We start from the raw sequence: 27314 nt of genomic DNA on the forward strand, positions 1-27314 counted from the left end.
GATGGGGAAGAAGTCGGTAAATTAGTAGTTTCTTTACGTTTTTCGTCAATATTTCTAAAACTATGTTTAAGCGTAAACAATTTTCTATACAAAAACGTTCTACATAAAATTTAAAACAAAAATGGTCCTATCCATAATTGTTATAAAATCAACGGTTCCAGAGTTACGGAGGGTGAAATGTGGAGGTTTTCGAAATTTTTTATATTTTTTTGGACAATTGATGATGATTTTGGGTGGTGAGGTTGACGTTTCCTTAAGGGCTTATCACTAACGTACCATCGGCCACTGAAATAACAAATCCTGTTAAAGAAACTTTCTTTCAATCAGTAAAAATATTATAAATTGCCCAAAAAATATAAAAAGTATCGAAAACCTCCACTTTTCACCCTCCGTATAACAATTTTTATAACAATTATGTATAGGACCTTTTTTGTTTTAAATTTGATGTAAACCATTTTTGTATAGAACATTGTTTACGCTAAAGCATATTTTTAGAAATATTGACGAAGAACATAAAAAACTACTAATTTAGCGATTTCTCCCCCATCTCCCCCCCCAAACCGGACCCTAGAAAATGGTGTAACTTTTTACTGAACAATATCTGAACCATATAGAACAATTTGGTGTTGGAGGAAAACTTTTACTTTTAATGTCTGGGCTAGGCCTTTTTTGGACCAATAATACTATACTGCCTCCGTAACTTTGGAACCGTTCATTTTAGAAGGATTATGCATAGGGCCTTTTTTGTTTCAAATTTAATGTAGAACATTTTTGTATAGAAGGTTGTTTATGCTAAACCGCATAGTTTTAGAAATATTGACGAAAAACTTAAAAAATTACGAATTTACCGATTTCTCCCCCTCTCCGCCCCCCCCCAAACCCGACGCTCAAAATGGTGTGAATTTTTTCTGAACATTATGTGGACCATATAGAACAATTTGGTGTTGGAGGATAACTTTCACTTTGGATGTCTGGGTTTGGATCTAGTTATACCATACTATAATACAAGTTAGTTTCCAAGTTCACAAAAATAAATAGAATAATTCAACTTTGACGTTACGAATTATCCGTTACCATTTGTAGGGTTACGAACTGTCGCGTTACGAGATGTCTTGTCACAGATTTAACCGGAGTCACATTGTAAGTTATTTACTTTTTGAGGATAACAATTTTAGTATCTTTATAGAATCGCATTTTATTAGGTTGAGTATGACAGTACCAAGTGATCTGAAAATTTGTCTATTTTGACAATACGCCAAAGTGTTAGCTTGCAAACATGGACGAAAATAGAGTTGACAGCAGTGATTTTCATTTGAAAGACAACACCAAACGAAATAGTACTAGAAGCAGATTCAAGACTATTGTATTCAGCTGCTTCATTTTCAATGCAAATTATTGGATGACCGAATTTAAAATGGTCGTATGAGCACAAATGTTGATTTTTAACCTGCTAGTTTCTATTTTTTCATTAGCCAATGCACGTAAAAAACTAGTAGAGTCTTTATAATTAACCATCAAATACAACTAACTAATAAAACCAACCACCATACTGTTTTTCTAGGAGTTTTTCACCACAAAAATATGGAATGGCCAAAGCAAACGTTGTTTTAGAAAGCACAAACTATGTTAAACGGAATGAGATATATCTTACCTGGTTCGTCCGCCTCTCCATTTGGAACTACTTCGGGTGACGGTAGAGACTCCGGTGGTGAGAGAGGAGTGGAAGGAAACTCTTCGGATATAATTGGTTGTGGCAAACTATCGAAACTGTAGAATTGAGCAACGTCGTGAATCGGTTCGCCGGAAAAATATTCGTCTAGAACCAATTTGCTGGTCTAAAAATAAAAAAGTATACGTAACTAAACCCTCGAGGAAAAGAAAATAATTGTATATTATTCGCTCCCTGTGTGACCATCGTGGGGATACCCTGAAACTATGCCAGCGTGAGCAGCAGCGAAATTTAACAATATTAGAGGCATCTTTGTAAAATGCCATTGTTTGTATAACAAATTTGATAAAAAATAGCAAATAAAATAAATATCGCGTATTTAATTGTACTAATAACAGCCAAAATAGTAAGTGTAGTTTTCATAGATTAATAATTACAAAAATTAGAGATATGATTTAAACTAGGAGGAGTAAACTCAAAAGACAGATTTACACCCAATAATGTCATAAAAATCACCAGATTTATCTTCTTTTTTGGTTGGCCAAGTCGGCCTCCGACGGCAGTAAAGTAATCAGTATCGGACAGCTTATAAGGTCAATAACAATAATACTTCACTAAAGAGTTATAAAAAGAAGTCTTTTTTTAAATAAATGCAGATTAAGAATCTAAAAATTAAAGAGAATAACTCATCAAACACAAAAAAACGCCGATATAGCTTAATTAACCTATGAATGTAAATAGTGTTAAAATTTCATACATGTCAATAGTGTCAAAATTTCATAATTTAATGGGGTAAACTTGCCTGCGGTTCGACCAATCACAAACAAGCATAACAGAGCAGTAAAATTGAATTACTCCTAGTTAAAAGCCAGGATAGATTTTACCTAACCTAATCTATGAATTTTAAGTGTAAATAGTGTTAAAATTTCATAAATGTCAATAGTGTCAAAATTTCATAATTTAATGAAGTAAACTTAGCATTACAGCGCTGTAACTAAAAGACTGGAGGTGAAGCAAGATTGGTGCCTGGGGCTCTTACCATTCTTAAATCAGGAACAAAAAGCGGGGATTACGACGAAGAAGTGAATAGTACCAATTATTTTATAAAATGGTGAAAAGAAAAATTCATTCCTAATGCTACAAAAAAACATATTGATAATAGACAATGTTACAACTCCGTCACATATCGTTAAAAATATTTCTTAATTCATTTTCCCTTCTGTAAAAGTCTTGTTAGTATGTAGCACATAATGTAAATAGTCTCAATTCACGGCTCTCTTATTACTACTTCAGATTTTGACAATTCTCGCTTGTCACATATAATTAAATAAAAATTTGATACATAGCAAATTAGTCGATAAGAATTTAGTTATTTTTAGTATTTTCAAAGTGTTAAAAAGTGTTTGTGATACGAAATAAAATAAGTATATTTCCCCAAGATAATAACCCAATCATTTCAACGCCGAATCAAACCTTGTTTCGACTCGACAAAATTTCATCAGTCTTTGCAATCAAGCTAGAAAGAAGTAGGTTCTCGTCTTATGTGGGGAACAAGACATTCATCAAGTGAAAGAATAAGTTGGTGGAGCGTTCCTACACATAATTTGGTACCCCTGGTGGGACGATTTCAAAAAGAATCGTCAACGTACATAGCAGCAAGGCTGTTCAAGTAAGTTGAAATTGGTGCTCGGTGCACAGACGAGAATGTTGACTTGCATACCGAAAATAGAGACGCAATTGAACATAAATACTTTTCTGCTATGTCACGAATTGACGGTAAATTGGCGCAATTGTCAAAAGTTGAATCTCCTTCTCCTCTATCCTCTCAACACGAACACATTAATCATTCCAATGTAAGGCTACCTCCTATTTCTGTTACAAGTTTCAATGGCGACTATAGTAATGGCCCTCTTTCTATCAACTATTTTCCTCCCTTATAACTGAAAACCACATTCTTACCAAGGCTCAAAAATTTATTTACTTAAAATCTTCTCTCCGCGGTGAACCACTAAATTTAATCGATTCACTTGAAGTCACAAATGAAAATTTTGATCTCGCCATAAATATCCTCGAAAAGAAATATGATAATTATCTTGCTATAATAAATGCCCATATTAACTAAATAATAGATTTCCCTACTCTCTCAAGGAGCAATTATCACTCATTGAGTGAGTTTACAAATGATCTAAGAAGAAATTTTCACGTTCCCATCGAATCATGGGATTATATTTTAACTAATTTAATTACACGCAAGCTCGATTTTGCCACCAAACGATATTATGGTGAAAGAAGAGATAGAAGTTGTACTCCCTCAGTTGTCGAACTTTTTGAGATTCTTAATGAACGCTGCAATATTCTTGCAGACCTAACAACTGGATCAAAAAGGGATAAATCACACACTAAATCTAACGCTACTTCTCTTCATTCAAATACCTCTTCACCTCTCCCCTCTCTCAATTACATCAAATGGAATTACTGCAACGATTCATCACACAAAATATAATCTTGCAAGCAATTTTCTTCTCTTTCTTTTTCGGAAGGATATAATTTTATAAGATCAAATATGTGCTTCAACTGTTTGGGTACAAGACACACCCTTGCTGATTGCTCTTCCCGAGGTTGTTCCATATGCTCAAAGAAGCATCACACCCTGCTACATCAAAACTCATATGTACACAATACTAAACATTCTCCTCCTTCTAATACTTCTCAGTCCTACAATTATCGCTCAAGTAACACAAATTAAGTTCTTCCAGACTTACACCCTGTGTGCAATCCTCTCAAAAAATAACAACAGAAATAAAAATTCTTCTCGTCCACATAATAATGCGAAGTCCTTAAGGGGATGGGTACGTATTTTCGGCCGGAAACCAGAGTGGGGGACGAGGGTAGTTATAATGGGTCAAAGTCGCGGTTATTTTTTTTGTGACGCTCATGATCGAGATAGTGCACCAAAATTTGGGAATAAGTAGGTCATGACGTAACTAAATAAAATCTCTAGGGGCGGAACGCTGCGTGGCCGACAAAGGGGTGGGGGTAGGGGTGAATATAAAAAATATAAGGGGTTTTTTGCGACGTTGGTGATTGAGATAGTGCACCAAAATTTGGGAATAAGTAGACCATGACATAACTAAGTAAAATCCCCAAAGCCGGAAATCAGAGTGGGGGACGAGGGTAGTTATAAGGGGCCAAAGTCGCGGTTTTTATTATATTTTTTGGGATACTCATGATCGACATAGTGCACCAAAATTTGGGAATAAGTAGGTCATGACGTAACTAAGTAAAGTCTCCAGGAGTGGAGCGCTGCGTGGCCGACAAAGGGGTGGGGCAGGAGTGAATATAAAAAATATAAGGGGTTTTTGCGACGTTCGTGATTGAGGTAGTGCACCAAAATTTGGGAATAAGTAGACCACGACATAACCAAGTAAAATCCCCAAAGGCGGAAACCAGAGTGGGGGACGAGGGTAGTAGTCCAGGAACTGAAGCTTTTCATCTCGCAATTTTTACAGAATGGATCGATTTGTTTGAAAATTTGAGAATAAGTAGTGGATAGTCCAAGGATCAAAATCTATAAGATGCCGAAAGGCGCTTTTACCATGGGGGTGGTTGCCACGCCATCCGGGGGGTGGAAATTATTTATTATATTTTGACCGCAAAAGTTAATAAAAACGTTCATTCTAAGCAAAAATGTGCCATGCATCTTTTTGATAAAATTAATAGTTTTCGATTTATTCGCTATCGAAAGTGTTAGTTTTATATCTAAGAAATCAATGTTTTTCGGTATAGGTATCTACAATTCACTCAATTTGTGCCACAGAAAAAATTTTTCAAACCATATTCTTGTAAATTAAATAATCCACAATTTCATATTTAAACACGTTTCAGTATCTCTGATGCTAATCTTTCTATTCTGAGGAAAATGGCATTTTTTACCAAACTACAAAAATTCTTTATTCGCTTTTAACTCCAGTTTTTTAAAAATTAATCATTATAAGCCAGTCAAACTTCTAGAATCTATTAATACTAGATAAATAAAGAAGAATGAATAAGGCCAATGACTAAAAACACCGCTAACTTACATTATTATGCTTCCAATTTGATTTCTCTTTTTTTTTCAAAGGAATATGATTTTTTAGCCGTAACTTTTTAATTTTTAATCCTAAAAAGTTTGGCGACAAAGAATTTTATAGGCTTTTATGAGATCTATAAGGCTATTAGTATTAAATCCTTTTAAAATCCTCAATCTCAAAAAGAGGTGACTTTGAAAGGGTTGGTAAAGGTGGTTTTTGCATGTTATTACAAGATTTAATTGTCAATAGCTCACTCAATTTTTGACATAGGAAAAATTTTTGCAAACCAAGTTCTTGGGAATTAAATAAACTACAATTTCATATTTAAACATTTTTTCGTATCACTGATGCTAATCTTTCTATTCCGAAGAAAAGGGCATTTTTTACAAAACTACAAAAATTTGTTATTCGCTTTTAACTCCATTTTATTAAAAACTAATCATTTTAAGCCGGTTAAACTTCTAGAACCTATTAATAAATCATAAATAAAGAAGACCAAAAATAAGGTCAATGACTAATTTTAATTAGGCTGGTGATTAGGGGCTTGTTTCTGATAAATTTTTTGCTGAAAAAAAAATAAGAACTGACATTCTTTTCATTATGTCACTTAATTTTTGAACTAGAGACTTTTTTATTTCTAGAGATAGATATTTTTAAATACTTTAAATTAGTTTCAACAAGCTACCCTCGAAAAATGCTTAGTTTGCCCGTCGTTTGACTTTGAATCTACAATATTTAGCATTTGACGAAGAAGAGCTAACATATAAAAAAGTATAGCTCGATTACTAGTGGTTTTAAAAATAAATTAAGGAAACCGGATTTGTTTATTTTTTCAAAAGGTACATTTTTGTTAAGCAAAGTTGTTTTGATAAAACGAAAACTTTTTAAGTTATTAGCAGAAAACTGATTAAAAACATTGATTTTTTCGATATAAAACTAACACTTTCGATAGCGAATAAATAGAAAAGTATTGATTTTATCAAAAAAATGTATGGAACGTTTTTTGCTTAGAATAAATGTTTTTACTAACTTCTGCTGTCTAAATATAATAAAAAATTTCCACCCCCCGAGATGGGGTGGCAACCACCCCATGGTAAAAGCTCCTTTCAACATCATATAGATTTTGATCCTTGGACTATCCACTACTTATTCTCAAATTTTTAAGCAAATCGATCCTTTCTGTAAAAATTGCGAGGCTTTGTTCTATTGTACACAAACCATACATACTCATAGACGTTTCTCGTAAATTGTCAAGGTCAAGACAGCAAATTAGTTACCATTCCAATCCAGAGATGTCGCTGTCAGTCAATTCTCTTGTCATATTTAACAACTGACAGTTGACAATTAAATTAATTTGTTATTTACTTTTTATTTTACAGTTTGTGGCTTAATTATTTTATTATAGTGGTGTTACGTTTTTAATTAGATTTAATCACAATTTTAATCAATTGTATTAATCTCCTCTCCGTTTTTATGAGTAGAATTTTTAGTTTACATTGATCATCCCGTGTTGTGTTTCTCCACATTAAAAAAAAACAATATAATAGATCCTGAAACAGTTTATTCCAATAGAGAAGTGTGTCATAATTTCGGAAGTTTGTAAAAGATTATAAGGTAATATTTATCTAAACAATCATCCTACAAGATTCTTTGAAAAATTTTCATTCAACTCAATATTACACATCAGTGCTTTCACGTGACACATGGCAGTAGTGTTTAACATTTTGAAAACAAATTGGAATATTTGAAGTTTTCAGTAAAATATTGAATAAAACATTGAATTGTCTTTCTGTTGTTTTAATTTTCTGCGAAATTTCATCAAAAATCCCGCAAAATTTATAATTTGAAATTCTCACGTAACTAAAATTTGTCAATTTAGTTCCCATTCCAATCAAGAGATGGCGTTAATTTGATCCCATAGATTAACATGGTCGTGAAACGTCTATGAGTATGTATGGTTTGTGCTATTGTATGCTTCATTACTTGTGACTATAGTTATAAGGGATAAAAGTCGAGGTTTTTATTATTTTTTTTTGTGACGCTCATGATGGAGATAGTGCACCAAAATTTTGGAGTAAGTAGGCCATGACGTAACTAAGTAAAATCTCCAGGGGCGGAACGCTGCTTGGGGTACAAAGGGGTGGTAGGCAGGGGTGAGTATAAAAATATAAGGGTTTTTTTTGCCGTTCGTGATCGAGATAGTGCACCAAAATTTGGGAATAAGTAGATCATGACATTACTAAGTAAAATCCCCAGTGGCGGAACGCTGCGTGGGGGACAAATGTTGTGCTGCGTCACAAAAAATAATACAAACTGCGACTTTGACCTTTTACAACTACCCTCATCCCCAACTCTGGTTTCCGCCCCTAAAGATTTTGCTTAGTTACGTCATGATCTACTTACTCCCAAATTTTGGTTCACTATCTCGATCATGAACGTCACAAAAAATCCCTTATAATTTTTATATTCACCCCTGCCCCATCCCTTTGGCCTCGCAGCGTTCCGTCCCTGGATATTTTACTTAGTTACGTCATGACCTACTTATTACCAAATTTTGGTGCACTCTCGATAATCTCGATAATGAGCGTCACAAAAAAAATAATCAAAACCGCGACTTTGACCACTTACCCTCGTCCCCCACTCTGGTTTCCGGCTCTTGGGATTTTACTTAGTTATGTCATGGTCTACTTATTCCCAAATTTTTTAGCACTATCTCAATCATGAACCTCGCAAAAAACCCCTTATATTTTTTATATTCACCCCTATCCCCACCCCTTTGTCGCCCACGCAGCGTTCCACCCCTAGAGATTTTACTTAGTTACGTCATTAGCTACTTATTCCCAAATTTTGGTGCACTATCTCGACCATGCGCGTCACAAAAAAAATAATAAAAACCGCGACTTTGACCCTTTATAACTACTCTCGTCCCCAACTCTGGTTTCCGACTCTGGGGATTTTACTTATTTATGTCATGGTCTACTTATTCCCAAATTTTGTTGCACTATCTCAATCACAAACGTCGCAAAAAACCCTTTATATTTTTTATATTCACCCCTACCCTCACCCCTTTGTCAGTCACGCAGCGTTCCGCTCCTAGAGATTTTACTTAGTTATATCATGATCAACTTATTCCCAAATTTTGGTGCACTATCTCGATCATGAGCGTCACAAAAAAAAAATAATAAAAACCGCAACTTCGACCCCTTATAACTACCCTCGTCCCCCACTCTGGTTTCCGGCCGTTGGGGAAAGTCGTGTACACAACTAATTCAACATATCGCCGTATAGTTTTTCCATATTACTTATCACGCACAAAATCCGCTTTTATCTCTCCGACTACAATCAGTGACAATTTTAAATATTTGACATGGCATCGGGAATATTTTGAGTTGTTGATTAAATAATACTGATATATAGTGTATTTGATAACGGAGTTAACGGAGTCAGTAAGTTAACTGAGTGTGGAGTCAGTAAGTTAACAGAGTGTGAAGTTAACGGAGACAGTAACATCAATGGTTACCAGAATAACAAACGAGGAAGTGGCTCAAGCGCTTCAAAAAATAAAGAAAGGAAAAGCAGTCGGACCAGATGATATTCCTGGGGAAGTATGGATAGCATTGGGAGAGACAGGAATAAGTTGGCTAGCAGGTCTATTTAATAGAATTATGGAAGTTGGACAAATGCCAGACGAATGGAGAAGCAGTATATTAGTACCTGTCTACAAAAACAAGGGAGACATACAACAATGTACAAACTACAGGGCTATAAAACTACTTAGCCACACCATGAAAATATGGGAGAGAGTAATTGATAGACGGATACGTGAAGAAACCGAAATATCTGATAATCAATTTGGCTTTATGCAGGGCAGATCAAAAACAGATGCAATTTTCATTGTAAGGCAACTGATGAAAAAATACAGGAATAAAGAGACCAACGCTCATATGGTGTTCATTGATCTTAAGAAAGCATATGATAGAGTTCCTCGAGAGATTATGTGGTGGCACTCAATAAGAAAGGAGTCCCTGGCGAATATGTAAAGATTGTGAAAGATATGTATGACGGAGTAACGACTAGTGTTAGGACAGGTGTGGGAGAGACTGATAAATTTCAGGTGAAAGTAGGATTGCACCAAGGCTCGGTGCTTAGTCCTTATTTATTCTCATTAGTTTTGGACCAGATAACAGCGAAACTACAGGGTAGCATTCCATGGTGCCTAATGTATGCTGATGATGTAGTGTTAGTAGGAAATAGTGAAAGAGACTTAGAACAAAAACTGGAACAGTGGAGAAAAACTCTGGAGGAAAAAGGTTTAAAACTTAGTAGGACAAAAACAGAGTATTTGGAATGTTCATTTAAAGATGGAGTTACTACAAATAAAATGGTATCTTTGGATGGTGAAATGATTGTGAAAGGCAATAGTTTTAAGTACCTAGGATCGGTATTACAGAGTAATGGAGAAATAGATGAAGATGCATGCAGTAGAATTAGGACTGGATGGATGAAGTGGAAAGAAGCGAGTGGTGTGTTGTGTGACAGAAAAATTCCAATGAGGCTAAGGGAAAATTCTATAAAACAGCCATAAGACCGGCTATGATGTACGGAACTGAATGTTGGGCAGTGAAAAAGAATTAGGAACAACGAATGCATGTGACGGAAATGAGAATGCTTAGATGGATGAGTGGAGTAACAAAGAAGGATAAAATTAGAAATGAGTATATTAGGGGAAGTCTAGGAGTGGCACCGATTGATCCCAAAATGAGAGAGCATAGCTTAAGATGGTTTGGTCATGTTCAACGTCGAGTCGAGACGTTAATCACCCAATACGAAGAATAGCTGAAGTGCAGATTCCTGGAAGGAGTAGGAGAGGAAGACCAAAGAAGACCTGGGGGAGGCGATAAGGCAGGACATGTTGGTAAAGGGGATTAACATTGATATGACCCAAGATAGAATTGTGTGGAGAAATGCAATTAGGGAAGCCGACCCCGCATAGGGATAAGGCAAAGAGAATGGTGATGATGAGTGTATTTGATAAATAATTGATTTAGACGCGAACTTAATAAAAAGTTATTTATTGTGTATTATTTGTGGAAGATCCAAGCAGAGAATACATCAGGATAATATATTCTGTGATCAAAGTATTTTGTTGTTAAAGATGTTCAAAATTGTAAGCGTTCCATAGTAACAATATATTATTAAAAAATTACTTTAACACTTTTCCTCTTTTCTCGACTGAGTATTAGTTTTTGTTGTACATATAAATTATTACAATCACTGAATACATAGTTAATGAAAAAATTATCAGTAGTAATTGCACAAGAGCTCTAAAATTATTGAATTTTTCCCGAGTGACACTTTGACAATTTTAATTTCACGAGCCAAAGGCGAGTGAAAAGGTTGGCTCGTGAAATTGCGAGTGAAATTATGTCAAAGTGTCACGAGGGCAAAAATTCTATATTAATTTTAGAGTTCGAGTGCAAGTTGTTGCGATTATTTCATGAATAAAACTGTTAAAAACCAAAATTTTATTGTAATTTATTTATGTAAGTACAAATTAGTACAATTAAACACAAAGTTTTTATAAATATTTGACGATTGAAAGTCATCACTTTTATAATTTTTAAAACATTAATTGTCATTAATGTCACTGAATGTATTTTTTCGTAGCAACGAAGGGCATCTGACGTAATATACTTAACGACGGGCAATTATCAAAAATTATCGATTTAATTCAGATTTCTGTAGCTTTCTATTGGTCAGAATTTCCTATGAATGAAATAATCACATTTATTAACTGAATTAATAATTTGCAATTATACAAATAACAGTTATCCAAGAACATTCAAAAGCCATCTCTTTGAGTTAATGATGACATTTTCAAGTAGAATGACATTCTAGTATTGTTTACATATCCATACCAGTGTGAATTTTACTACACGTAATTTGCCGTGTTAAGACAGAAAAAATAGGGATAACCGTAAAATATTTGCGACTTATGTACCGATGGCCTTCATACCTCTCCAAAAATGCTACGATCTCAACTGACTCATTTCAGTCAAATAATGCCCAAGCATCTTCTTTCAACAACTCTCAGGAAGATGAAAACCACTCCAACGTTGCTCTAAGCGCTACAAATAAAGCTTTTACACATTCTTCAGTTCTCTTGGCCACTGTTCAAGTACGGTTAATCGACAATTCAGGAAAACCCATATTAGCTAAGGCAATACTTGATCCTGGAAGCCAAGTTTCTTTTATAACTAAAGACCTCTTAAGTAGAATTAATTCCGAAACTTCCCGCAGGGAATTACAAATTTGTGGCATTTCACAAGGTTCCCTTACTTCAAAATTAATGGCAAGGATTAAGCTATATTCACCTAACTTACAATCTACTTATCTTAACATGGAATGTGCTGTCATTCCAAAAATAACTTGTCCAATACTCTCAATATACCCAAAAATCTCACTCTCGCTGATAAATATTTTTATCAAAAATCTAATATTGAAATTTTGATAGGAGCAGACTCTTATTACAACATTCTGCAACCTGGTCTAATAAAATTAGGACACAATCTCCCCACTCTTTTTAATACAATATTTGGATGGGTTATCGCGGGTAATCTTTTGAATAAAGTTCAGTTTAAAGAAAACATCTCTCTACTTGTTCAAACTCAGGACCCCCATTCCGCAGACTCAAATCTTGATGTCCTTGTTTCCAAGTTTTGGGAAACCGAAGAATGTTTCGACGAAAAACGAATGTCTCCTAATGATGAGTCAGCTGAGTTAAATTTTAACAATCACCCCAAAATTCTTGAAAATGGCCGATTTCAAATCAATTTACCTCAAAAATCACCATCCGAGCATCTTAAGCTTGGTGAATCATTCCCCATTGCAAAAAAGCGTTTCGAATCACTTGAAAAAATATTAACAAACAATCCTTCTTTATTCAAAGAATACAAAAAATTTATTGATCAATATATTGGCCTGAATCACGCCAAATACGTTCCTCTCACTCTCCAAAACTCCCTAAACGAAAATAAATATTTCTTGCCCCATCACTGCATGTTAAAGGATTCACTAACCACTAAATTGCGCGTAGTATTTGATGGAAGCGCAAAATCTACTTCCGGATACTCTTTTAACGATATATTACTCACTGGTTATGAAGTACAACCTGATCTCTTTGATATCCTATGTCGTTTTCGACAATTTAAATTTGTTTTTATCACAGATATAGAAAAAATGTATCGGCAAATCAACGTCAACCCCAATCAAGCATTCTTACAAAATATTCTTTGGAGAAATAATACCAGTGAACCCTTAAAGTGTATTGAATTAACCTCTGTAACGTATGGGGTAACTTGCTCTAGCTTCCTAGCCACTCGATGTCTGAAGGAAATAGCTACTCTCTTAGAGAGTAGCTGTTTGTGGCATAGAGAGTCTCTCTATGCCACAAACAAACCTCTTGGTTCTTATGCACTGTTAAATAAAACGTACGTCGACGATATTCTATATGGAACTAATAGTCTAGCTGAATTAGAATCCGCTTATCGTCAGCTAAACGCCATGTTAAATTACCACTGCATTAATCTTCACAAATGGGTTTCCAATTCTTCAGAATTTTCTGCCAAATGAAGTCTTTAAGGATACCTCGCAATTTGTTTGATAACAAACAAATCTTAAAAATAGAAATACATGGATTCTCCGACGCATCAAATAAGGCTCAGGCCGCTGTTATATATTTTCGCACCATTTACACTGATGATACTGTCGTTTGCACTTTAATCGCATCCAAATCTCGTCTAGCGCCCTTAAAATCTGTGTTACTTCCTAGATTGGAACTTTCTGCAATGTTATTGCTAGCAAAATTTACCAAAAAATAAACACAATTTTTGAAAATCGTGTTAATTTATCCTCTGTTAATTTGAGGACTGATTCACAAATCGCCCTATGTTGGATAAATTCCTCTCCATCTCGCTGGAAAGCTTATGCTGCAAATCGAGTAACTCAAATTCAGGACTTGACTACAAATTTCTCATGGAGGCATGTTCGTTCTCAAGAAAATGCAGCAGATTGCGTATCTCGTGGTTTGACCGCTACGGAATTTCTAAATTCTCGCACTTGGTGGAAGGGCCCCGAATATTTACTTAAAAAGGATTTAAAATTGACTAAATTCAATCCTATATCTACCCAAATAACCTTACCCGAAGAAAGATTGTCATCTCTTATGAGCACACGCCCACAACTCACAACAGAAGATGCATTCTTTAATAATCTCTTCTCCAAGTTCTCTTCATATTCCAAGTTATTACGCACTGTTGCCTACCTTCACAGATTTTCTTTCAATACAAGACGTTCAGCCCATAAAAAACTTGGCACATTATCTCCAGACAAATTGCGATCCGCCTCAATATCAATACTTAAGGCTTCTCAATCCCTAAAATTCTCCAAAGAACTCCTTGAATTAAAAAATAAAGGGATTACCACAAATAAATCCTTAAGGAGGGGGTATGGTTTGAAATCAACATATCAAGCACATTTTTGTGAATTTTTTTCGACGCTATGGTAGAATTATTTTATTTTTAAATTAAATAAATATATTAAGTACAATTTAAAGAATATTTAAGAAAAAATTTAATCCAAAATATTGAAAAATAAGCCATTGGCGACAAATTTTGACAGGCAGCTCACAAAAAAATGGATTTTGCGGTGGACATCAGAACTCATCACTGGATCATACGAAACAAAAAATTCAAAAAGATTTAATTAGCTTATGCGTTTCACGAGGTAACAACGTCGAGTTTTTTTTATTTTTACTGATTTTTGAATTTTTGGTATCACTCAGAAGTCAAAAATACGAAATTTTTGATAAAAATTTTGTGAAAACCAACAGATTTAATATTGCTGAACAAAAACTAAGCACAAAACGAAAAATATCTCGACGTTGTTACCTCACCAAATGTCTAAAGAAAATCTATGCAAAATTTCAGGTAGATCGGTCAAGTAATCCTTTTTTGCAAAGACAATAAAACTAAATATCGGCATCTTAAAAAATTATTCTCGCGAAGACAAAAAAAAATCGTGATAGTCAGTTCTTTCATAGCATTGAACTGAACCATCTAACCATCGACATCTTTAAAAGTCCTTTACTTATGTCCACCGCATTTGAAAAAGCAGTTTTGAGAAAAATGCGTTTAAAGTTTTGACAACTGCATCTTCATCTTCTTATTTGTCTGCCAAATCGTAAAGTGATGAACATTAGAATATGTTTTTTGAATTGCGGAGTAATCTACAAAAGAGAAGGCGAACAGTTGTTTAACGTTTCTCACTACGCTCAAGCGTGCTGGCGCGAAGCCGCGGCAAAGCGAGTCGAAGGTAGGGATATTCAACACCCTGTATCTTCGGTAATTTTACTCCGATTATTTTGAAATTTTCAGAGAGTATTCTGGAAAGTATGCACTTGAAATAATAAAAAAAATTAAATATTTCAAACCATACCCCCCCCCCCTTAATAACCCTAAATCCTTTTTTAAATTCAGAAGGTCTTCTTTGTGACGGTGGACGTCTAGAAAACGCTAACATACCCTACGAACAAAAACACCCAATATTACTACCCTCTAATTCCAACGTCGTCAATTTATTACTTGCTCATGAACATTGTCGGCTAGGCCACGCCGGACCCCAAGCCACCTTATCTAATGTTAGACTCAATTACTGGCCTCTAAATGGGCTGCGAACTCTAAAAAAATTTGTTAGAAGTTGTCAAATATGTTTCAGATTTCGCGCTAAACCCTTAGAGCAAAACATGGGAAAGTACCCCGCACAAACCTTATGGATGTTAGGTCCCAGTGAATTTCGTTCATACTTTGAAGCATCCTGATAAAAAGTTCTCATGGGCACAACTCAATCGTATGAAGGATTTTCAAGATATATAGAGGCACAAACTCGGAAAATTATAACATTTACTGGGTATTCCAATTCCGTGAGTTACTGGTTATCTTACAACATGTAGAAGTTTGGATCAAGGAAAATTAATAGTAGTCTAGGATTTTTTCCTGGCTATCCAATGGCGACCTTTACTTTGACCTTGACCTTCAACGGACGTCATCTTCTAGAGTTTTGAGGGTTTTCGGCATTAAATTGATATAAACGGATTACTCATGGGTTTTTGGGATCGCTAAACACCAATATGCCATTAGAATTGACCTCCGGAGGACGTGGTGGCCAGGGCCACTGCAAGGGACGTCATATTCTAGAGTTTCGATGGTTTTTGGCATTTAATTGATGCAAATGAATTACTGAAGGGTTTTTGAGGTCGCTAAACACGAATATGCCACCAGAACCGACTCCCGGAGCACCTGGTTTCCAAGGTCAATGAAAGGGGCTCCTGGAATGTCGAGGGTCTTTGGTACTACATTAATGTAAACGGATATGGGTTTTTGGGGTTGCTGAACACGAATACGTGATCAGATCAGACACAGGACCACCTGGTGCCTAAGACAGGTTATCTTCTGGAGTTTCGGAGGAATTAAAAATGGAAGAATCAAATGGATTACTCTTAGGTCTTTAACTCCAGAAAATAACCTGTCTTAGGCACCAGGTGCTCCTGTGGCTGTGCTGATCACGTATTCGTGTTCAGCAACCCCAAAAACCTATAACTAATCCGTCTGCATTAATGTAGTACCAAAGACCCTCGAAACTCCAGGAGCCCCTTTCATTGACCTTGGAAACCAGGTGCTCCGGTAGTCGGTTCTGGTGGCATATTCGTGTTTAGCGACCTCAAAAACCCTCCAGTAATTCATTTGCATCAATTAAATGCCAAAAAACCATCGAAACTCTAGATGTCGTCCCTTGCAGTGGCCCTGGTCACGACGTCCTCCGGAGGTCAATTTTGATGGCATATTCGTGTTTAGCGATCCCAAAAACCCATGAGTAATCTGTTTATATCAATTTAATGCCGAAAACCCTCGAAAGTCTAGAAGATGACGTCCGTTGAAGGTCAAGGTCAAAGTAAAGGTCGCCATTGGATAGCCAGGAAATAATCCTAGACTACTAGTACTTTTCCTTGATCCAAACTTCTACATGTTGCCAGATAACCAGTAACTCAGGGAACTGGAATACCCAGTAAATCTTATAATTTTCTGAGTTTGTGCCTCTATATCTTGAAAATCCTTCATACGATTGAGTTGTGCTCATGAGAACTTTTTATCAGGATGCTTTAAAGAGTATTTTCTCAAAGTATGAACGAAATCCACTGGGACCTAATTTCCATAAGGTTTGTGCGGGGTACTTTTAGTGTTGGAAAATTCTCGAGAATGAAAAATCGGAGAATATTCTCGATATGGAGAATTTTCTGAGAATGAACCCCATGACGCACTTAAGAATATTGTTGAAGATGAAAAATAGGGTTTTAAAAATTGTGATCTTATATACAAAATTATGAGACGAAACAACAGTGTTTTTTGTATATAAAAAAATACAAAAACAACAGAAAACACAAAATTTCTTTGATAAAAAAATGAAATTTTCTTTTTTACAGCAAATAATCGATGTGGTATGATAAAATATGAGACCTCAGATTCAGAATCTATTCCTTATCCCATCATTAGCTCATCCTAGTCATCTACAATCTGCATTTCAATGTACTGAATGGTACTGATGAGTTGTGGGATTTTGTTTTTCACGAGTGGCCAGCTCAGTCATGGATTGGTCTACGTATAACAATTTTAAATTGTGAGCAATAAAGTTACCTTACGAGCCCGCTCAGCAGTGAGCCGGTTTCTTTCAGAGGAGTGGATAAAAAAACCATAAGTACTGAAACTTCTTTCAATCGCTGCACTGGATGAAGGCATTCTTAATATATCAACTGCTATTTTAGTTAATTTTGTTCCGAGACATGTACCTTTTCACCATCCATATGATTAAGTCTAATTTTTCAATTGATTTTACAACGTATGGTTTTCCAAAAAATCTCTCCTTATGCCCCCTTTACACATCGATAGACGCGTCTGCGGATGCATCTGCCGATGTATCATCACGCGCTGACCACACATCTGTAGGTACACATCTGTAAATCGTTCAGTCTGTGTTAATTCTCGGGTGACGCAATATCTACTTTGAATTCACTGCGAAAACTAATGCGTCGTAGAGGTCCGAGGTAAACAACAGACGATCAAATTACCCCATCTACACATCTGCGGATGCATACGCAGATGCCGTCCGCGGACACGTCTGCCGATGTGTAGAGGAAGCATTAGACCGATGAAGTGTCAAATCTGCCATTATTTCAGCCGATTCATCACCATATTTTAAAGTTGCCAAATTATCTACAAATTCAGTTTCCTCAACTTGTTCTTCTCTGCTTAAATGAACACCATTCTAAATATTTGCACGTTAATATTGCACCAAAAGAATAAATATTGACACTGTAAACACCCTTGCTAGTGGTTCATGGGATTGGCAAAAACAATATACCTACATATTTTTTAAATTATAATAATTTGACCCGTATCTAGTTTTTATTTTTGTTTCGGTTTTTGAAAATATAGAAAATTTTTGCTGAGAATATTCTCGAGAGAATTTTCTGGCCGAGAATATTCTCTTCAGAATATTCTCTTCTAACATCACTAGGTACCCCTATTATTTAGAATTACCCCTTCTCGCTCCTTTGAAAATACTGGCTGCGATTTCGGTGGTCCATTTTTTATTAAATCTTCGAAGTTAACAAAGGCTTCAATGCAAAAATGTTACATAGGCATTTTTGTCTGTTTAGCCTCAAAAGCCGTACATATCGAACTGGTGTCTTCCCTCTCTACGGAGTGTTTTTTGCTTTGCTTAAAACGATTCATTTCCCGACGAGGTCTTCCGTCACTTCTATACAGTGACAACGCAACAAACTTCACTGGTTCAAAAAATGAGCTCAAAGATTTACGGGAATTTTTCAAATCTCCCAGCTTTTCAAAGGATATACAAAATTTTGCTGCACAAAACTTCATAAATTGGAAGTTTATTCCTCCTCATAGTCCACATTGGGGAGGTATATGGGAAGCAGCAATTAAAAGTGTCAAATATCATCTTCGCCGAATGGTAGGAAACGCTAATTACATAACCGGCCAAAATGGTCCAAATTAAATGAAAACATCAAGGAAAATGATCTCGTTTTGTTAAACAAATAACATGATAACTCTCCTCTTCTATAATGGCCCACTGCCAGAGTATTACAAGTTTTTCCTGGTTCAGATAATCATGTTCGTGCACTCAAGATTAGGACTAGTACAGGAGATTTTGTTCGACCAATATCAAAATTATATCCCTTACCGCAGTACGACTAGCCACATTTTCTCTTTAATCACTTCTAATAATTATTGTTCGTCTCCTCCCCCTTCCCTTTTTACATATAACATTTATTACTCCTATTTAAGTCGGGGGGAGTTATGTTACAACTCTGTTACATACAGTTAAAAATATTTCTTAATTCATTTTCCCTTCTGTAAAAGTCTTACTAGTATGTAGCACATAATGTAAATAGTCTCAATTCACGGCTCTCTTATTACTACTTCAGATTTTGACAATTCTCGCTTGTCCCATATAATTAAATAAAAATTTGATACATAGCAAAAAGAAAGCAGTGTGCCATCAACATCTAAGGTACAAGAACTATTTCCTTCCCTACCGAATAAGGGCAGGGAAGAGACAATGGAAACAAGCGAAATTGATAATATCCTAATCACTGAACAAAACAATGAAGAAAGCACTATAAAAAGGTCCAAACCAAAACCACCCGTCATAAAACTACAAACAGTAAACGAAACAGGAACAATATTGAAAATTGCTGAAACTCAAAAGATATACACAGACAATAAAATCTCCAAAAATGGAAGAGAAACACTCATTCAAACAAAATGCCCTGAAGATTATAGAAAATTTACCCATATCTTGGAAGATTATAACAAAGAAATCAAAATTCAGTGGATCGCCTTCCCATTAGACGAAGATATCAAGCCCAAAATGGTTATTAGAGGACTTCCCTCAAATACAAAACCTTTAGACATACAAACGGAACTAACAAATAAACATGAAATAAATACAATTAACGTAACAAACATGAAGTCTAGAAAGGCAGACAAAAAATCTCTGCCAATGTTTATAATTACAGTGGAAAAAGAAGACGTACCCAAAGCCAAGAAAATTACCAACCTTATGTACATGAGAGTAGTAATAGAAGATCTAAGAAAGAGCAACGGACCAACTCAATGTTTTAATTGTCAGGGCTTCCACCACGCCCAAAATGCATGCTTCAAAGACGCTAGGTGCGTAAAGTGCGGAGAAAATCACAAAAGTAAATTCTGCCAAATTCCAGCAGAACAAAAAGCAAAATGTGCTAATTGTCAAGGACAACACCCGGCAAGTTATAGAGGATGCCCAAAGATACCTGCCTGGGGAAGACCCAGACAAATAACAACAGAAAACAGAACACAACAACCTAAAAGAAACAATGGTCAATCTTACGCCCAAATCACCAAACCAACACAAAACCCAACAACAGATTCGACCATATTAATTTCAAAAAAACAACAAAAAGGGTTGGCCACGATGATAGAAGAGCTAGTCATAAAAACGGTAAGTGAAGCGATTAAAAATGTAAAAATAGCACTGAACTAAGGCACGAAACTAGGGGATACCTGAAGATAGGCTCCTGGAATTCAGGCGGCATAAGAACTAATACAAACGTACTGGACGAACTAATAAACAGATATGAAATGGATGTCGTAGCATTGCAAGAAACTAAACTAACTCATACCATCAATATCAAGTTTCCAGGATACGACATCTACAGGAACGACCATAGAGCAAATTCAGGAGGAACTGCTATCCTAGTGAGAAAAGGAATAAATCATACATTACAACATATGCCACCACTAAACACTATGGAAGCAACAACAATAAAAGTCCAGATGAGACAAGGTGAAATAAGGATCACTTCAGCATATGTAAGGCCAACAGATCCTTTAAACGACGACGACCTGAATGCGTTCCTTAACGCCGAAGAACCGTCCATAATAATAGGAGACCTAAACGCCCGATCCCCTAACTGGAACGATAGAGCTACAAACAGAAACGGTAGAATACTGAATAATTATCTAGTGAACAACGAAGACACCATGGTGATTGGGCCCATCGAACCAACATACTTTCCTGGAAATGCTCTACCAACCCATTTAGATATAGTAGTGGCCAAAAGCCTAGGACTACAAACAGACATCCGAACCTTAAACGAAGGATCAGCAGACCACAACCCCATACTCATAGAAATAGGTACATGGGAAGAAGATAACAAAACAACAAAGAAAAGAAAGAAAACCAAGTGGTCTAACTTCAAACGCCTAGTGAGCGTAGGAATTGGAAACATTCCTACAATTGACAATCCACAAGAAATAGAGGGAAAAGTCCTAGAGCTCGAAAACATCATAAAAGAAGCACTAAGAAATAGCACTACTGAAGAAGAATATGAAATTCATATGGGAAGATTTAGAGACATAAATCAGGAAATAAAAGAAATGATAAGGGAAAAGAACAGAGCCAAAAAGAGAGCCAGAAGAACAAGAGACCAGGAAGATAAAAATAGGGCAAATCGACTGAATCGACAAGTCAAACAGGCACCAATAGACCATAGAAGCCAAAAGTGGGAAAACTACATAAAAGAAATGGAGGAAAGGAGCCAAAATATGCAAGAAATATGGAGGCTCCAAAGAACTTTAAGAAACGATAGAAAACCCATTCCCCCACTACATGGAGAAAACGGGATCGTCTACACAGAAGAAGATAAAGCCGAGCTGATGAGAAGGACACTTGAAAGAGAGTGCACACTGAATTATCACCAAGACGAAGATATAGACTTTATCGAAGAAGTCGAAGAAACAGAACTAGAAACGCCCGAAGAACAAGAAGAAATAATAAATCCCACATCACCAAGAGAAATAAGTGAACTGATTCGAAAAAGTTCACCAAAGAAAGCACCTGGTCCAGACGAAATCACTAACAGAGCTCTGAAGTATCTTCCCTCGAAAGCAGTTGTGTATTTGACAAATATAACAAACGCAATACTAAGATACAGGCTCTTCCCAAATCGATGGAAGGAAGCCCACGTAATTATGATACCCAAGCCAGGAAAGAACCACATATTTCCGCAAAATTACAGACCGATTAGCTTACTTCCAGCAGTCAGTAAGATAGTGGAGCGAGTCATCCAAACCAGGCTCCAATCAGAGGCAGACAGGCTAGGCATAATCCCAGAAGCACAATTTGGATTCAGAGCTCAACATTCCAGCGAACATCAAATATTAAGACTTACCGAATATATAGTAGATGGATTCAATGACCAACAATATACGGGAGCAGCCTTTCTGGATGTAAGCAAAGCCTTTGATAGAGTGTGGCATGAAGGACTGATATACAAATTGAGAGATTATGGATACAGCGGGGCCATGACGAAACTCATCTCCTCGTACCTAAGCGACCGGAAGTTCAGGGTCCGGATAGGACCAGTTCTGTCAGAACACGGAATGCCGGAAGCTGGAGTACCACAGGGGGCAGTTTTATCACCCCTTCTGTATAGCATATATACAGCAGATGTTCCAAGAACACCCGGGACATTGATCAGCCTTTATGCAGACGACACTGCAATTGCTGCAAAACACATGAACCTAGATATAGCTGTAAGAAATCTACAGACGGCATTGGATACAATAGAAGAATGGAGTATCCAATGGAAAATAGCAATAAATCCACATAAGACCCAAGCGGTTATCTTCAAAAAGAGAAGAGATAACCCAGAACAACAGCTAACATTGCAAGACAGACCCATCGAATGGCAAAACAAAGCTAAATATTTAGGAGTCACAATGGACCAAGGTCTAACATTCACATCACATGTCAACGCAACAGTCCAGAAAACAGCAGCGGCCAGAGCGGCAATAAGAGGACTCACAGGAAGAAGAAGCAAATTAGCTATGAAAACAAAATTAAGACTTATAAATAGCATTATACTGCAAATAATTACATACGCATCTCTTGCATGGGGTCACACGAGTCAAAGTAACAAAAAGAAGATACAAGCGGCACACAACAACTGCCTCAGAGAAGCTGCAAACGTGCCCAGATATGTCGCCGAACGGTTCTTATTTAGAGACCTAAAACAAATAAGAGTACTTGATATTATGGAGGAAAAAGCCAGAACAAAATTTGCTGAGCTAGAAGACCACCCAAACCGGATCCTGCAAGAGATATTAAGGTATGATGTGTACCATAGATGGAAACACAAGAGACCCAAACAGCAAATATTAGTTAATATATAATAAAGGCTAGATAATCGTAGCTCTATCAAAAGAAAACAACTTGCTCACCTTGGCATCTCATTATATTTATTAATGTTGATTTTTATACGTTTCAGACATCCCTCAAAAAAAAATATACAAAAACTTCAAAACGGCTTCAGCCACTAAACAAATCAATAAAATATTAACAATAGGCGAAAGCCACAAAAAAATATTAGTAACAAAACCCAAAAAACGGGCATGAGGGGCCCACATCCTCGAGCGCCGAGTCACCGAACTGGACATAGCCCAGAGCGGGGACTCGGCGCCCGAGCAAGCAAAACAGATCGAAGATAAGTCACTAGAGATAGCGGGAATAGAGCGCCTCACGCTGGCCTGCATTGATCGGGGTAGGATTTCATATGGGAGTCCGTGTACCCAAGACTCCCATATGATAAGCACTTTGCTGATTGAGAGCCCCTATAGCGCATCAGAGTGCTATCGGGGGGTAAGTGGATGGTCTGGAGCATTGAAGCGGGGTGGAGTGATTCCTGCTTACGGGAGTTAATCCTCCTCGCCCCAATGAATTGTATCACCCGAATGTCATTCTCTAGGGGTGAGCAAGTCTCTCAGGCTGGGTTAAATCACTATGCTTTCTTGCTTGCAAATTAGTCGATTAGAATTTAGTAATTTTTAGCATTTTCAAAGTGTTAAAAAGTGTTTGTGATACGAAATAAAATAAGTATATTTCCCCAAGAACAACAACCCATTCATTTCAATGCCGAATCAAACCTTGTTTCGACTCGACAAAATTTCATCAGAGTCTTTGCAATCAACCGAACAAGAAGTTAGGTTCTCGTCTTATGTGGGGAACAAGACATTCATCAAGTGAAAGAATAAGTTGGTGGAGCGTTCCTACAAAGACAATGCATCTTATCATAATGTACTCCTAGAACCCATTCCAATTTTTCCTGGAATAAAGGTGCACTGTTGAAGTGGCTTGTTGAAAAAAATATTTTTTATCCAGCAAAAGCATTAAGGCCGAATTATTTATAATTATAAAAATGCACAAGCCACTTTGTAAAACATATTTAATTGATAAAATTCTAGCGGAACATGATATTATCAACGTTTCCTCTACCACCTTATCATCCGGAGCTAAATCCTATTGAAAAAATATGGGCATTAGTAAAAAAGCGAAGTTGCTGCCTGCAACGTAACTTTAAAATTGGATAATGTATACAAATTAACCGAAAAAAAATTAGTGAAGTTACGTTAGTAAATTTTAAAAACATTTATTGTGCTAATGTCACAAAAGAGTAGAAAATGAATATGTCGAAAGAGACATATTATGGATAGACTTTATTATAAATTTAGTATAGTATACAAGTGAGCGTGGAAGTGAATTTTCGGATGATGAAGACGATGACGACTTGGTTGCAATCCATTTGAATAGATAATATTAATTTTTTTTTTACCAAAAACGGAATATTCGTATAGAATGTAAAATTTTATATAGCTCTTGATAAATGTTTATAGCAGATGTACTATTAATTTAATTAGGTCCAAGACTCCTACATGATCTTTAATGATCTTTAAAAGGGGGGGGGGTATGGTTTGAAATATTTAATTTTTTTTATTATTTCAAATAAAAGTGCATACTTTCAAGAATACTCTCTGAAATTTCAAAATAATCGGAGTAAAATTACCAGTGATACAGGGTGTTAATTATCCCTACCTTCGACTCGCGTTGCCGCGGCTTCGCGCCAGCACGCTTGAGCGTAGTGAGAAACGTTAAACAACTGTTCGCCTTCTCTTTTGTAGATTACTCCGCAATTCAAAAAACATATTCCAATGTTCATCACTTTACGATTTGGCAGACAAATACGAAGATGAAGATGCAGTTGTCAAAACTTTAAACGCATTTTTCTCAAAACTGCTTTTTCAAATGCGGTGGACATTGTAACTGAAAAACTGCTTGACCGATCTACCTGAAATTTTGCAAGATTTTCTTTAGACATTTTGTGAGGTAACAACGTCGAGATATTTTTCGTTTTGTGCTTATTTTTTGTTCAACAATATTAAATATGTTAAGTTTTCACAAAATTTTTATCAAAAATTTCGTATTTTTGACTTCTGAGTGATACCAAAAATTCAAAAATCAGTAAAAATAAAAAAAACTCGACGTTGTTACCTCGCGAAACTCATAAGCTAATTAAATATTTTTGAATTTTTTGTTTCGTATGACCCAGTGATGAGTTCTGATGTCCACCGCAAAATCCATTTTTTTGAGCTGCCTGCCACAATTTGTCGCCAATGGCTTATTTTTCAAAATTTTGGATTGAATTTTTTCTCAAATATTCTTTGAATAGTACTTAATATGTTTATTTGATTTAAAAATAAAATAATTCTACCATAGCTTCGAAAAAAATTCACAAAAATGTGCTCGATATGTCGATTTCAAACCATACCCCCCCCCCTTAAATTATTTTTTTCAGACACCCATAAGCTGTCTCGAGCTAATTTTAAATTGCCATTAAAATAATGTAATATGCTAATCTGCTGGTAATGGAGCATTAGATTTAAATATTTAACAAATTAGTAAACATTAAGATTTAGATCTAACCAGAAGTTTAGCTACATTTATTAGGTATATTAAATTTATAATTTGATATTTAACTTTTCAGTTTTCAATTTAACCTTCCAGTACATCGTTGACCATTATATCTACGTAACGGCGTAACTATGTACAACGTCATAGCTCTTTACCTCTACTATATAAACACCACATTTCTTAGTACTCACCCTCACTGCATCCAAATTATTTCCGGTAATTTTAATGCTGCACCCGTTAGCGTTGACGGTATAAATATATTCGCCAAGGTTGGCGTCGTTTACACTCAAACTGTGTATCAAATGACGAGGAGCTCGAGCGGAACTCGGTAAAGCGCTGTCGTCGGAAGCTGAAGAGTTGATGCTTGAACTGGAACCAGTCAGAGGACCTCCACTTACGGAAATTGAAGGATCTCTTACAGGTGAAGCGTTTCTTCTGATAGTGTCTTCGATTAACTGTTTGGCGTGGCTACAAACGATATTAAATAGTTATATACGACAAAGATAATGGAAAATATCGCCAACCAATACAAAAAAAAAGGAGTCTTAAAGAGAATATTTGATAAAAAGTCAAAACGAATTGTTAATGGAAGAAATAATCAAGAATAGTCCACTGACAACCTACAAGAACTGTAAAGTGATTGGCATTGAATTATTATGTATATACTGTGTTTTGGCTCAGAAGAGAAAGATATATAACAAATTCCTTAGCCATACTTTAGAGACATAAATGTCATACTTTAGAGACATTGTTTAGAGGTACGTACACAAAATTTTGGAGAATTTGCACATGCAAGTTTTATTTTTTATCGCAGTGAGTAATAAACGTGTAATATATATTTTGAAGTTGACTAAAATTTAAATAAAACACCCAACAATTTTTTGAGATTTGATTAAGATAGATTTGATTGGTTCATTTTTAATTTATCAATTACAGAGGATATCATCATACATTAGAGTATCGGCCTTTCCAAGTCTATTTCGCTAGTCATCTCTATCAATCTATCATCCATGGCCAACCGTTGCCAGTTTGCTGCATCTATTTTTCTAGTATCTTCGTCTACACCATCCTTCCATCTAAGTTTTGACCCACCTCTGCTTCTACTTCCCCCAGAATGTGACATACCTATTCGAATAGAGTTGGGAGTTGTTCCGTTATGATCTTGCTAGATGTCCTGCCACTTAGTTTTTCTATTATTATAAAAGACCACCATTTAGCATCAAATATGTTTGTATCTGTAATATATCAAAGTTGTACCTCCTCCTTCAAATACCGCTTTAGCAGATGCCACCGCTTATTTCTCTCAGGATCAGTCGTTTTCAAATAAGAGCAGAAGGTCTTCATTTCAAAGAGTGTACTTGATAAAGTTTGCAGTTTGAGGCTCTTTTGTGGAGAGGTTTACTTCTTTAGCAAATATGGAAAAATCTTTCAAAATAAATCTATAGTTTTATTTTCCATCAAAATGAAAATACATTTTTGAGCCACTTAATATTCATAACAACTCTCTTGTAGCTGAAATAGTGTGTGCGCCACTCATTCATGGATAATTATAAATGATAAGTTATTAAGAATATCAGATCGAATATTTAAAATACATTTTTTTATTTCCATTTCTCTCGATGTATCAACATTTTCAAGTTCGTTTTGACTTC

The 27314-nt window shown here is 35.8% G+C and overlaps 1 protein-coding gene across 4 annotated transcripts in view; it reads right to left on the bottom strand.

The window, feature by feature from the left end:
* LOC126881351 (eukaryotic translation initiation factor 4E-binding protein Mextli) overlaps positions 1-27314 on the bottom strand; it is a 141467-nt gene that overhangs the window by 26205 nt on the left and 87948 nt on the right. For all 4 annotated transcript variants that reach the window (XM_050645598.1, XM_050645599.1, XM_050645600.1 and 1 more), the window contains 2 exons: positions 25854-26130; positions 1652-1835 (listed from right to left, as the gene is read on the bottom strand). In XM_050645598.1, the coding sequence (XP_050501555.1) occupies positions 1652-1835; positions 25854-26130 (461 nt within the window). The remainder of the gene's footprint in view (positions 1-1651; positions 1836-25853; positions 26131-27314) is intronic.

The sequence above is a fragment of the Diabrotica virgifera genome, chromosome 3 (assembly GCF_917563875.1).
Source record: "Diabrotica virgifera virgifera chromosome 3, PGI_DIABVI_V3a".
In the NCBI taxonomy this organism is placed as follows: domain Eukaryota; kingdom Metazoa; phylum Arthropoda; class Insecta; order Coleoptera; family Chrysomelidae; genus Diabrotica; species Diabrotica virgifera.